The sequence below is a fragment of the Polyergus mexicanus genome, unplaced genomic scaffold (genome assembly GCF_030449975.1).
Source record: "Polyergus mexicanus isolate NDT 795.1 unplaced genomic scaffold, iyPolMexi1.0 SCAF_1, whole genome shotgun sequence".
Taxonomy (NCBI): Eukaryota; Metazoa; Arthropoda; class Insecta; order Hymenoptera; family Formicidae; genus Polyergus; species Polyergus mexicanus.
The window spans coordinates 14,571,571-14,585,552 of NW_027223321.1; the positions used below are offsets into that span (position 1 = coordinate 14,571,571).

The 13,982-nt window shown below is 29.1% G+C and overlaps 4 protein-coding genes across 4 annotated transcripts; 3 read left to right on the forward strand and 1 right to left on the reverse strand.

The window, feature by feature from the left end:
- The first annotated feature begins 141 nt into the window (after positions 1-141).
- LOC138937210 (mediator of RNA polymerase II transcription subunit 15-like) lies at positions 142-6,749 on the forward strand. The gene is made up of 12 exons (XM_070303233.1): positions 142-303; positions 679-766; positions 1,031-1,082; positions 1,592-1,786; positions 3,665-3,924; positions 4,056-4,229; positions 4,365-4,483; positions 4,565-4,656; positions 4,734-4,895; positions 5,284-5,569; positions 5,751-5,853; positions 6,198-6,749. Exons 1-12 carry the CDS (start codon positions 245-247, stop codon positions 6,528-6,530), a joined length of 1,923 nt encoding a protein of 640 aa, XP_070159334.1. The 5' UTR covers positions 142-244; the 3' UTR covers positions 6,531-6,749.
- Positions 2,155-3,275, forward strand: LOC138938902 (uncharacterized). The gene is made up of 2 exons (XM_070306301.1): positions 2,155-2,200; positions 2,271-3,275. The coding sequence occupies exon 2, from the start codon at positions 2,424-2,426 to the stop codon at positions 3,273-3,275; it is 852 nt and encodes a 283-aa protein (XP_070162402.1). The 5' UTR covers positions 2,155-2,200; positions 2,271-2,423.
- A 5-nt stretch (positions 6,750-6,754) lies between the features above and the next one.
- On the reverse strand, positions 6,755-9,047 carry Amacr (Alpha-methylacyl-CoA racemase). Its single transcript, XM_070303245.1, has 6 exons — positions 8,908-9,047; positions 8,649-8,763; positions 8,327-8,462; positions 7,982-8,125; positions 7,564-7,810; positions 6,755-7,478 (listed from the first exon to the last, which is right to left on the reverse strand). Exons 2-6 carry the CDS (start codon positions 8,754-8,756, stop codon positions 6,974-6,976), a joined length of 1,140 nt encoding a protein of 379 aa, XP_070159346.1. The 5' UTR covers positions 8,757-8,763; positions 8,908-9,047; the 3' UTR covers positions 6,755-6,973.
- Positions 9,048-10,668: 1,621 nt separating this feature from the next.
- Positions 10,669-13,435, forward strand: LOC138938788 (protein phosphatase 1 regulatory subunit 7). The gene is made up of 6 exons (XM_070306052.1): positions 10,669-10,842; positions 10,948-11,192; positions 11,352-11,452; positions 11,603-11,799; positions 12,039-12,510; positions 12,600-13,435. Exons 2-6 carry the CDS (start codon positions 11,180-11,182, stop codon positions 12,795-12,797), a joined length of 981 nt encoding a protein of 326 aa, XP_070162153.1. The 5' UTR covers positions 10,669-10,842; positions 10,948-11,179; the 3' UTR covers positions 12,798-13,435.
- The last annotated feature ends 547 nt before the right edge of the window (positions 13,436-13,982 follow it).

Below are 13,982 nucleotides of genomic sequence, written 5' to 3' on the forward strand. Positions count from 1 at the left end.
TGATTAGCTAATTTCTAGAGACTTAAGAAAGTTTCTATTTTGCAGCCAATCAATATGCTTAAAAAGTTTGTCGTACGACAAATGTAATATCGGCCTTACTCTGAAGTGAACGGAAATGACAGAAATCCGTATCGTATTCCGTATACGAGAAAGAAGAAAAAGATATGTGCATTCATATACTATAGATTACTGTGAATATCGTTGACAAATTTTATTTTTTTAAATTGTTATACATTTGCAAATCATGGCCGCGGATGATTCATGGAAAACGCAAAGCTTTCGACAGAGCGTAATCGCGAAAATGTAAGTTATTTTGCACTTTTTATACATTTTACAAAAGATGAAAACATTATGTATGTGAGGAACGAGAGGGATGTCATTATCGATCCAAAAAGTTCAAAGAGAGCGATACCTTAAAATGTTTTTATGTAAAAACACATTTTTGACATAAAAGTAAAAATAAATTTTACATAAATGTAAAATATTATATTAACTTTATATTATAGTTATAACAGATTTGTTTTTAACTGGCCTTTCTATTTTTTCCTTTATTTTTTCTATTGATTGTTTTCTTTCCTTTCGCTTTATAGTGTACTATAAACTAGTGTACTATAGTGTACTACTGCTAAAAGAAGCTGTTTAATTTTTTATTTTATATGTAATTCACTTTTTTAACAGAGATGAAGCTATACAGGTGTCTGGAATGCCTACTTCAAAAAATAGCATCGAAATGGAAAATCATGTCTTCCAAAAGGCAAAGTCTAAGGTTTGTCTAAAATCGCTACTTGAAAAATCTTAAGTATATAGTAATCCTACATAATTATATAATTTTTGTAAGCTATATTTTTTCTCAGCTTCAGCAATATTAATTTGAAATAGTTTGTGTTAATAAGATTGTTTTAGCAATCAATATTTTAAAAGTCTGTTATTTACAATTAATATATTATACAATAGATTGTATCACTTTTGTATATTACTTTCCAGCAAAACTTCTAACATTGTCTTCTAATATGTTTCTTTTTTCTTGTAGGAGGAATACTTGGGTTTTGTTGCCAGATTAATTCTTCATGTCAGAGAAATGAGTAATGTTTCCTATATTATACTAATTTGTTATTTCATGATAATATATACAAGATTTATCATAAGAGTAATGAGACTGATTTCTGTAAGGTGTGATTTTTGTGTTAACATTGAATATTTAATATATGTAAATTTCTTTGAGAGAGAGAGAGAGAGAGAGAGAGAGAGAGAGAGAGAGAGAGAGATTTGAAATCTATTGTCTTGAAGTCTTCAGACAATTTATGATCTATCCTGCTAAGTAATAATGAAATAAAAATGCGTTTCTCAATTCTAATTGAAAAAATGTGTTGCTTCATTATTTATGAAATTATATTATACTGTTAATTGTGTGTTGTCAATATTTTTTCTATGTTAGTTTCATGTTGTTTGCAAAATCTTAAGATTTATATTTAATTACAGTATTGTTGCCCAGTGTTCCTATATCACCATTAAACAAAAAATAGTCTCATTATTTTTGTGACTATTCTATATATATTTATATAATTAGTAAAATTTCGTTCTTTCTATATAGATTCTAAAAAAAACCCAACTGGTAACGCACCAGGTAATGCTGGCACTAACAATCAAGGCATGCCGGATCCAATCGGTGCTCTACAGACATTAGCGCGTCAAGGAACGGGAAATAACCAAATGATGGGTATGGGAGGTCCGGGTCCTAATCATCAGGGCATAATTCCGCAACCATCTGCAAACACTGCAACTAATCGTAAGTAATAAACATATTTAAAATTATAAAAAAAAGTATTGGAATAATATATGATATAGAGCATATTAGATTTGTATAGTTAATTGATATTTTTGTTCTATTTTATCAAATAAAATATTGATTTTTTTTATGTTTAGACAAAAAATAATTTATTTATTGATATTGTCGCGAAGACGATATAATGTAATAGTTGATAGACAATTTATTATAAACATAGTATAATAGATAAATAAATATAGTAATAATATTTGTTTTGTAGCTCCCACATGTTATAATATATTAAATTATAATATTTTAAAATTTCTTCCATTATAATCACTCTATATAAGCAGGAAGGCTTTTACTTCAATAAATAAATACGATAACATTTGAGATAAATTTTTGATTGACAAAGAATGAGTCTATCTGACTGAGGTGAGATGTAAGTTTTTATGTGCTTTGCCTATAGTAAATATTGTATTATAATGACCTTGACCTTGGACAGGCTGCAAGTTGAGACATATTTTGAAGCATAGTTAGTCGAATATTTAAATATAGCAGACATTGAATATATAGTTAAACAGCTATAAAATATCGAAGAAATATCGTGTTATTGTATTTAAAGAAGAAACGTATTATACAGATGTAACTTAAACAAATGGAGCGATTAGATAATATATATTACGCACAATACGCGAATAAACAATACGCGAGTGAATCTATTTACGATTCAGATAATGAACAAATAGATAATCGTGATAAATCTAGATACATGCAGTGGAGAAATAAGAGGGAAACATTATACAAAGATTGGTTAATACAGCGACATGATTTGCAAACAACATATCAAAAGAGAGTGAAAGATATACTAATACAATCAGGCAAGAATTTTGTAAAATATGTATGCAAGTATAAAGGGAACGACAAAGTACTTGGCACAGATATTTTTAAATTCAAGATAACAATCGTATATTGTAGTTCCCGACGTAAATGGTACATCAGTCCAGGCTACTCTTTTGTACCAGAAGTGGTCGATCTCAAAGGCAAACTTAAATCTGGCACATATTATCCTATCTCTGAAAAAATATTGGATATAATTTGCGAAATACAACGATCGATAGATGCTTACATGAATCGCTTTGCCATTGTACATCAATTCATGTATAATGCGAAAAAAATTTATAAAGATATGCAATTTTCTATTAATTCTAATTCCATTACAGAAATAGAATTAATATTTACAGAAAATGCATGGCCAAACGGTCTACGAAAATTAAACATCAGAGACACAATTGTTGTAAAATTAACATTAAATGAAGATATTCAAGTTTGCAGTGTCACCTATGAGTATAGACGTACTCGAGCATCGAAAGATATAAAAAAAGATAATGATAGATTAAAGTTAAAATTGAAAAATTTTTACATTTTTCCCTTAGACATAGCATTTAAAAAATTTATGGAGGAAGAAATTTTTTGTATAGAACAAGAAAATTCAAAGAGCAGAATTTAAAGAGAGGATTGTTATTATAGATATGATTACGTATTATTATATATATTATCATAGATGTGATCATGTGTGCATTTGTTCAAATCTATATAAAATTTTCCCTATATTCACATTATTACATTTCCTATATTTATACAATATTACTAATAAATAGAATGAATTGATTTATATAGTAAATTGATACAATTATTAAATACATCTTATATTTTCTGATTTATAATACATTGTTTAGATTCTAAATATTTTTTTTTTATATTACATATACAATATTAATAAAATATATATTTAAGCCTTTGTTGAAATATACAAATACATGAATATGTTGTGAGACATACAAAAATATGCCTTTAAATGATGAATAGTACTCGAAATCTTGTATATTTTCTCGTTAGTCTTGCAAAGTTTAAATCAACGACCTGGTCAACCAATGAATATGCCTGGCATGCAGAACAAAATGCCAGGTATGGGTATGATGCCATCGCAAACTGGTGGTCCAATGAGTCACATGGGTCCAATTCAAACCATGCAAAACAATCCTATGTTGACTCAAATGAACCAAATGGGACAAGGAAATATTCCTCAACAAATGAATCAAATAGTACCTGGACAGATGGGTCAACTATCCGCTGGACAGATGCAACAAAATATGCAGGTATACATATCCATATATAAGCATCATTTACTTATTCTAGCAAATCTAGTAATTATATCTATATATAAAAAGAAACATATAAAAGAATATATAAAAGAAACATAAATATTTTATGCTTGTTTTTGTTATAGTCCCAAATGCAGAATCAGTTACCAGGTCAAATGAATAACCAAATTGCAGGTCCAATAGGCAGTATACAAACGAGCATGCCGCAACAAATGAATCAAATAGGTCCTGGGCAATTGGGTCCTGGGCAATTGGGTCCTGGGCAAATGCAGCAGCAGTTGAATCATATTCAAAGAAAAGTACCTGGCGCACATATTTTTTTATTATTCTTATTGATATCTGCATTATCTTCATTATCTTCATTAATGATAATTCTTTTACTCCTCATTGATAGTATCCTATTAAAATTATATCATTATTTCTATTTTTATCAGCCGAATGAAATGTTGAATACTGCATTCCCTGGTCCACGTAACGTTACGCCTAATCAATTCTTAAGGCAAAGCCCGTCTCCTTCGGCTCCAAGTCCAGCTGGTTTAGGAGCACCGTCAAGGTAATCTTGACATATCCAAATACATTTTTTAACGAACATATAAGAACATATCTCATAATAAGATGAAAAATATTTTCATAGTAATCAAATGGTAGCCTCGCCCGCTCTGGTACCATCACCAAGCCCTCAGCATGCCATCATGACAGGACCATCGCGTTCTGTAAACTCCATAGGTAAATTCAAATAATTTAGGATTTATAAACATAAGAAAATATATATTGGAATGTAAAATTATAAAATATTAAATCAGGTATGGCACCATCTCCAAGCAGTTCATTAAATACTCCTGGAGGTGTAGGTGCCACACCCAGTCCTCAGCAAGAAGATCAAGCTTACAGGGATAAAGTCAGACAGTTGAGCAAATATATAGAACCATTACGGAGAATGATTGCCAAGATGAGCAGTGAAGGAAGTAAGAATATATACATGCATATATATGTTGAAAATTTTATCTGTGATAATAATTTTATTAACTCGTGTTATATTTGTAATTTTTTAGTATATTTTAATTTTTATAGAGCGTTTTTTTTTAATTTTTGAATAAAATTATTTGTTTCGTTTAAAAAAAAATTTAAGTTTTTCAGAATTATATATACATACACTTTTAACATTATAAATATCGACATATAAGATAATAGGATTATTTTCATGGATGATATTTTCAACAAAGAAAGAAAATGATTAACATTTATTATGAATATTTTTAGTAGTATGCCTTCTTTTTTAATATTTTTCTTTGACAATGTGTATATAAACAGTATTAATATTTATATATATACTGAGTCTACTCTTTGCTGCAGATGTCGATAAACTTAGCAAGATGAAGAAGCTTTTGGAGATTCTGTCAAATCCGAGTAAACGTATGCCATTAGATACATTGTTGAAATGCGAAGTAGTTTTAGAAAAACTGGATTTTAAGAGAGGAGATGGTAGCGTAGGACCACCGGTAACAACATTGAAAGAACACCAAATCTTTAGTCCACTATTAGAGGCTGTAAGCACACATCTTCAGAGTCCAGTAATCAATCACACATTGCAACGTACTTTTGGACCATGCCTAGATGCCTTATTTGGACCTGAGATAAAGTAAGTACATTATGATTGTATGTGTACATGGATGCATGGATGAGTATATAAACATGTAGAGATATATGTTCTTTCTTGTATACGTGTACACTCCGATTTGTGTGTACGCAAATTATATTTTATTAATAATAAATTTTAAATCTAAATGGAAATACACATTTTATTATATATATGAAAATAGAAACTTGCCACCACCATTGAAGAAGCAAAAGATAGAAGAATCATCTAGTGAAATACCAGATGTATTACAAGGAGAGATAGCTAGATTGGACCAGCGATTTAAGGTATGCAACAACTTCTCCCCAAGTCCATTTTCGACGATCTCTTGTCTCAAACTATACGTTACTTTTTACTAAAAGTTTAATATCTATGACGAATATCTCTACTGTCTGCTGCACATTTTTTATTTGTAAATATAAATATCCTAATTTTTTATTAGATATGATTAGATATAGACATGATTTGCATGGATTCTGTTAAAATATTTTCTATATATGTGTATCACATGATCATACGTGTATCAAATTATACATGTAGAATTTTATCCCAAAAATTATTATAAATGATAATTAAATAAAAAAATTTATACAACATAATTATTACTAATAAAACAATTTTCTCATTTCAGGTTAGTCTAGATCCAGCACAACAAAATGGATCCAAATGCATACAATTGATATGTTGGCTTGACGATCGTCATCTTCCATGTGTACCACCGATCTCGGTCACAGTCCCAGCGGATTACCCTTCAATGCCACCTCGCTGTGTCATGGCACCGCATGAATATGAGGCAACGGCATTCTTATGTGCTGTACAAAAGGCTCTGAATGCCCGTGTTGCAAAATTACCACGTCGTTTTTCGCTCTCTCAGTTGTTGGATACGTGGGAGATGAGTGTGCGGCAAGCTAGCGCACCGAAGGAAACATTTATTACTGCCAGTACAATACTGATGGGTTTTTAATATATCTGTATGTAAAGTTTCTCTTTATTTGTTGCACACTTTTTTCAGTTTTGTATGACTGTTCTAATTAATTATGGCAAATTATTTTTTATATTATCATGAACAATTTGATTCTGCAATACTTTTAGCAATTCTACAGTAAATTCTCTGTAGAATTTATAGTCAATAAGTTATACAGAGGGGAAGAGGATGTAAAATGTTTAAATGTTAAATGTTATATGATTTATATTTGTAACTTTGTGTAATAATAATAATTATAATATTATTTCTTTTTTAATTTTATATCAAACCATTGTCGGTATATACAAAGATAGAAATTAAAATTTTTTTTGGTATACTATACATTCTCTCTTTTTTTGTCCCTCTCTTCCATTCTAGTTAATGATTGTTTATTTACATATACACTTAAGTGGTATATTTATTATTATAAAATAATTTTCATATTAAATTTTAGATGCATGATATGCCTGATAAACAAACCCATTTGATAATAAATTGTCAATTTCCTTAGATTGAAATTTTAGTTCAGTTAAGATTTCTATAGTGTTTTCACCAGGTTGTGGGTTTCTACAAGTTCCTCTAGAAATCCCAGGTGTACGAGATAAGCGAGGGGCAGGATTTGGGATTATGTCATCTCCTTCAATTGTGAACATTTGTCTCTGCTTATTGTGACTGTATGATGCAGCATCTTTTAAGCTTAGCAATGGTGTAACGCATGCATCAGTTCCATCAAATATAGCGCGCCACTCTGCCTGAGTCTTTTTTTTGAAAATTTCTGCGATTTTACGACGATTCTCTTCGAAACTTTCGAATTGCGGTATCTCTTTGCTCGAAAAACCAAGCTTCTCCACGAAAATGTTGTAAAACTGTGGTTCAAGTGCTCCAATACACATATAAAGTTTATCTTTTGTCTCATACGTATTGTAGAAATGTGCACCTGTATCTAATCTGTGGGAAACGATACTTTTAAGAATATCTTTTAAAAAATATAAAATTAAAAGCATATTTATATATTCTGAGAAGAAGTACTTACATATTTTTGCCACGTGGATTTCCCCACATACCAGACATCTTTTGGGTTCTGAATAACCAGGATCCTAAATATGCAGTTCCCTCTACCATTGATGCATCTATCACTTGCCCGACGTTGCTTTTAGTTCGCTCGTACAGTGCCAAAACTATACCAAGGGCGCACATTAAACCACCACCACCAAAATCAGCAGCTAAATTAACAGGTGGTGTAGGTTCCTCATTATATCGGCCAAATAAAGATAGCAGCCCTATTAACAATTTTTTATATCATTCTCACAAGATAACAGAGTTCTATTTGTAAAGGAATTTGTCATGATAAAAAATTAATAAGATACAATGTTTATATTAATATAAGCACAGTATATCTATACTCTATACTATTTCATAAATAACTATAATGAACTATATATATATATTACCAGATAAACCTAAATAATTAATATCATGACCAGCCATATCTGCATAAGAACCATCTTGACCATATCCAGTTAATCTAGCATATATCAGCTTTTTATTTGTTGCCATAAGTTCATTTGGTCCAATCTTCAATTTTTCCATGACACCTATATGACATATATTCTATATGTTTTTATACAAATTAAAAATTTTATTCTTTATCATCACATATTGATATAATTTGATTGTACACACATTTAAATTCAAAGTTAAAAATTATTTCAAAAAATTATTATATTAACATAATAGATTTTATTTCAAAGATTAAAATTGTTAAATAATATAGATATATTCTCATATCCATGTACCTTTTCTATATGTATCAATAACAACGTCACTTTGGTCACTTAATCTTTTAAAAATATTGATTCCTATTTCAGATTTTAAATTTAATGCTATTGATTTTTTTCCATGGCCCAAATAATCTAACATTTGAGCTCCAATCTGTATAGTGATAAAAATTAAGATAAAATAATTATAGGGTAAAAATTTTTTACAACACAAATTTTTATACAAACTAATGGATTAAATAATATTAATCTATTGTTTTACATTCATTCATGCTTTAATATAAACTACATATATTGTATTTTAGTAGAATTCTAATAAAATTTGTTTCTTTTTAGTTACCCTGTCTACTCTGATAACAGATGCCCCAAAATCTGCTAAGACCATTCCACAAAAGGGTCCCGGAGCAAGCCCAGCTAGTTCCAAGACTTTTATTTTCTTCAGAACCATTTTGTTTCTGTATATCGATAAAAAATCTCAATTTTATAAGAAAACAATTAAAATAAATTCATAAGATTTTTATTGCTCATGCAATGGAAAATTATTTTTCTCTTGATAAAATATATAAGTATGTAATTACATTAGTCATTTTTTTACGCACCAGTTATTAGTAAATATATCAATTCTTCTTCTTCCTTTTTTTTATGACCATATTCGATCCAAGCGGGAAATATATCAGTTGCATAATATGTGAGATTGCATTTCTGACAGTTTTCTCTCACTCTCTCTCTCTCTCTCTCTCTCTCTCTCTCTCTCTCTCTCTCTCTCTCTCTCTCTCTCTCTCTCTCTCTCTCTCATCTTTTATAGCGTTATCGAATGTAGCAGGTTTAAACGGGGAGCACACACTTTTGCATAAGCGCATAATCATAAGCATAAGGAATTTGATTGGTCCATTTCGTTATGCATAAGGAAATGGACCAATCAATTTCCTTGCTTATGCTTATGATTATGCGCTTATGCAAAAGTGTATGCTCCCCGCTTTAATCGCTCTGAAAATAATTAATGATGTCACTGTATCGTCTCTGCCAATAAAAGGCTTGAATTTATAGTAAAATATAGTGATTAATTGATCCAGGTTGGATTAAGGGTGCATCCCGATAGAGAAAGAATAGCGGAACGGAATTGTAACGGAAAAGAAACCAGATGGAAGGTAACCAAACAGAATGATTCCGTTTTAATTCCGTTCCGCTTTTTAATCAGTGGGTTCCCCATGGCACGGAACCATTACGGAACGGAAAAATTTACGAAGTTTTTACCCAGATTTATTTTGCAACGTACGCTTTTAGCCACAAAGAAATAAATAAAAAGCAATGTCGTCATCGTACGTTATCATATGTAAAAATATTATTTTTTATTAAACACGTGACATTTATAAAAAAAATTAGGTTAAATTACAAATTTTAAAAATAGATACAATTGTATGTGGTATATTTTATTGATTAGGAGAAATACAAATATGAATATATTGCGGCTGGATTGTTTGGCGTAATAAAAATGAACAAATTTCACATAGTGCACTTATTAAATCTTCATCTCTAGTTTTTCTGTATTTTGAGCAATGTGTTCCTCAAGATTTTCAGCAATATTTTCTTTCTCGTAGATAGTACTTTCAATAGTGTTGTTTCCATCAGTTTTATTTTCCATATACAAATGTGTTCTTAAAGAATCTAAATAAATCATTTCGAATGTTTATAACAAATATTGTATATGGTAATACTTATGTATTCTAAGTATTAATTAAATTGAATGACAATTATTAAAAAACAAACAAAAATAGTTTGTTGAATATATTGTACACATAAATATACATACATTTCTAAAGAGATTTTTATCTTTGTCCCTAATTCTTTACACTTTGCAAAGCAACCATGTGAAATTTGTTCATTTTTTATCACGGCAAGCAATCCAGCCGCAATATCCACATTCAAATTTCTCCTAATCAATAAAATATACCACATACAATTGTATCTATTTTTTAAATTTGTAATAAGAATAATTTAACCTAATCTATTTTATAAATGTCACGTGTTTAATATAAAATAATATTTTTACATATGTATAATAATAACGTACGATGACAACATTGCTTTTTATTTACTTTTTTGTGGCTAAAAGCATACGTTGCAAAATAAATCTGGGTAGAAACTTCGTAAATTTTTCATATGAGTTAGAAATTTTTCCGTTCCGTAATGGTTCCGTGCCATGGGCATGGGGAACCCACTGATTAAAAAGCGGAACGGAATTAAAACGGAATAATTCTGATTGGTTACCTTCCATCTGGTTTTTTTTTCCGGTATAGTTCCGTTCCGCTATTCTTTCTCCATCGGGATGCACCCTAATCCGTTCATTCGAAAACGCTATATGGCAAGTTTGAATTCCCGAACGTCAGATGACTCCGTATTTGGCGGCCTTTTTTTGACGTTGAGGAACATCTCAGTTTCTGATATGCCTGACACTTGGCATTCTTGGATGATATTATGCTTCATCTAGCATTTGATTGATTTGTTATTTATATTATTAGAGAGCTTTTACGTGTGTGGGTTTTTTCTCTTCTATGTGTGGTTTTTTTTTCTTCTATGTGATTTGAACTTCTTTAGCTCTCTGTCGTAATATAATACAGTTTTTATTATAACATTTTTAGAAAAAGAGAGAAAGAGGAGAGAGAGAGAGAGAGAGAGAGAGAGAGAGAGAGAGAGAGAAAGAGAATCGTTAATGGATTATAGTGTGATAGTTATCGAAAATACCAGTTAACAAAAGATTGATATAAAGATCAGTGATATTTTTGTGTGATTTTAATTAATAACAGCTGATCGTTTATTACATCTTTACTTATTTATTGTACAATCACCCTTTTCATCGTAGTTCTCAGGATAATGGCTAATCATGGTACGGTATATTCGAAAGATAAATTTTTATCATATATACATATATACATATATGATATGTATATGTGTGTGTGTGTGTGTGTGTGTGTGTATGTATGTATATTATATACATATTCTCATAAGAAATCAGGTTATATTTGATTTGGTCTAATTATTTTAGAAGAAGACAAAAGTGAAGGTTCCGCCGAAATGGAGGTTGAAAACGAGAGAGAAGAATCTGAAGAGCCTGACAAGATATTAATTATAGATCCTAATAGCGAAGTTTGTGACTTTTATTATTTTATTTTTCTAATCATTAGCAGAATCTAATAAATTTTTTCCAAGAAAATTCTCATATATAATATATTATATTTATATGTGTGTTATGAACATTTTATTTTAACAAATTTTATTCTTATCAATGTATTTTAGGAATTAGATTTCAACCATTCAAGATTAACCAAACTGGAAAATTTAGAGCCACTGACACAAATACGTAGATTATGTTTTACATGGAATCTTATAAAGAAAATAGAAAATCTTGATATGCTTACTACTTTGGTGGAATTAGAATTGAGAGATAATCAAATTATGAACATAGAAAATTTAGATGCACTTGTAAATTTGGAGTATGTTGATTTTAATCTTGTAACATTGAATAATATATTTGTGTATATTTGTAATTATATATATATATATATATATATATATATATATATATATATAAAATTACAAATATACACAAATATATATATATATATATATATATATATATATATATATATATATATATAAGCATGCACACTAAATTTTTAATAACTTGTCTGTACATATATATTTGTAGTAATATTATTTATATGGATTTTAGACTTTTGGATTTATCATTCAATCGCATTAAGAAGATAGAAGGATTAGATAATTTATTAAATCTACAAAAGCTGTTTTTATCATCCAATAAGATTTTACATATTGAAAATGTTTCACACTTGGCAAATCTTACAACACTAGAATTAGGTGATAACAAAATACGTGAAATTGAGAATCTGGAGGGTCTTCAAAAGTTGACCAATTTGTATCTTGGTAAAAACAAAATTATCAAAATTCAAAATCTGGGAAGTTTGGAAAATCTCTTATTATTAAGTTTACAAAGTAATCGGATTACAAAGATTGAGAATATTGAGGAATTAAAAAAATTGGATCAATTATATTTATCTGAAAATGGTATAACATGTATAGAAGGCATAGAAAATTGTCCAGGATTAACAACATTGGATCTAGCTAACAATAAAATCAAAAAAATTCAAAATATGAATCATCTTAAAAATCTTGAAGAATTCTGGGTAAGTTCTGGGAAAAATATATTATACAATTGTATATTACAATATGTATTATCACAATAAAAATTTATTACAATATCAAATATCTACAGATGAACAATAATGAAATTGAAGACTGGAGTACATTGGATAATTTAAAAGCCAACAAAAAATTACAAACTGTGTATCTGGAACATAATCCTGTTGCAAAGGATCCAAATTATAGAAGAAAAATTATGTTAATTTTGCCATGGCTTGAACAGTTGGATGCAACCCTTTGTAAGAGAAAAACAGGCCAACAGAGAGAATAACGATAAGTAAAATACAGCAAATGGAAATTTGATGGGATTCAAACTGTATTGTTATCTTCTTTTATAATTCTCGATATACATTTTTGTAGAGATTTCGCCATTTAAGATTAATGATAATGCTTATATATTGAAAACATGCTCGATGTTAGATTATTATGAAATTATTCAATACAGAATTTTTTTCTATTTATATAGCTTACTTTTTTAAAATCTTTTTTCTTTATTGAAAGGACAATATGCAAAGCTGCTATCTATGTGATCTATTCCACAAACATCCTAATATATATCTTTCTTCTTTATCTAAACTTATATTACTACATATTATGCATTTTTGTTAAAATCTTATTTTGCATATATATATTTATCATGATAAAAAATTAATATATATAAATTTTTAAGTATAGTATTTCAGTTCTCTTCAAGATAATTTTTTAATTTTTTAAAACTTGATAATCGAATTTTTATGATTGTTATATTTTTAAAATGATATATTCATATTTTGTAGCGAAGTATAAGGCAGAGCTTCGTGTGTGCCACATTGTTAATCTATCTCTTGCGATAACGATTTGTTATAATGTATAATAATCATATCAAATATTTTAAGCTTATCCAAAATAAATTATTGTTAAATGTCTCAATTATGTATGTCGTTAAATTTGACTTGAAACCATGATTTGTGTGTTAAATAATAGAGGATTAATTATATCCTGAAAATTTCCTCGTGAAAATTGTTTTTTATTTCGTCATCGGTGCAATGCATTATTATTGGAACACACTTTAAGCCCGTTTCCTACCGGCCTTAAGAATCTCGATGGAGACTTTAGAAATTCTCTTTTTGGTAGCCAATCAGCACGTCTGACAAACTCGCCATAAATGTAATAATATAATAATATGATATTTATGTGTGTGTAGCATTTAAAAAAAAAAATTTATGGTGCGGTCTCATGGTAAGGAACGTATGCGCAACGCGGAATGGCGGAACGCTCGTGATTGGTTCGATCTTTTTTACGTTCGTTCCGCCAATTTCTATTTGCATGTTTTTATTTTATCCGCAATAATTGTACGGAATTGATGGAATCATTAAATTATTAATTATTATTACTTGTGAGCTTGTATGCATGTTAATAAAAAAAAAAGAAATCGACAAACGGCCGTGGTCGGGTGCTGACGTATTTTTGGGCTTAT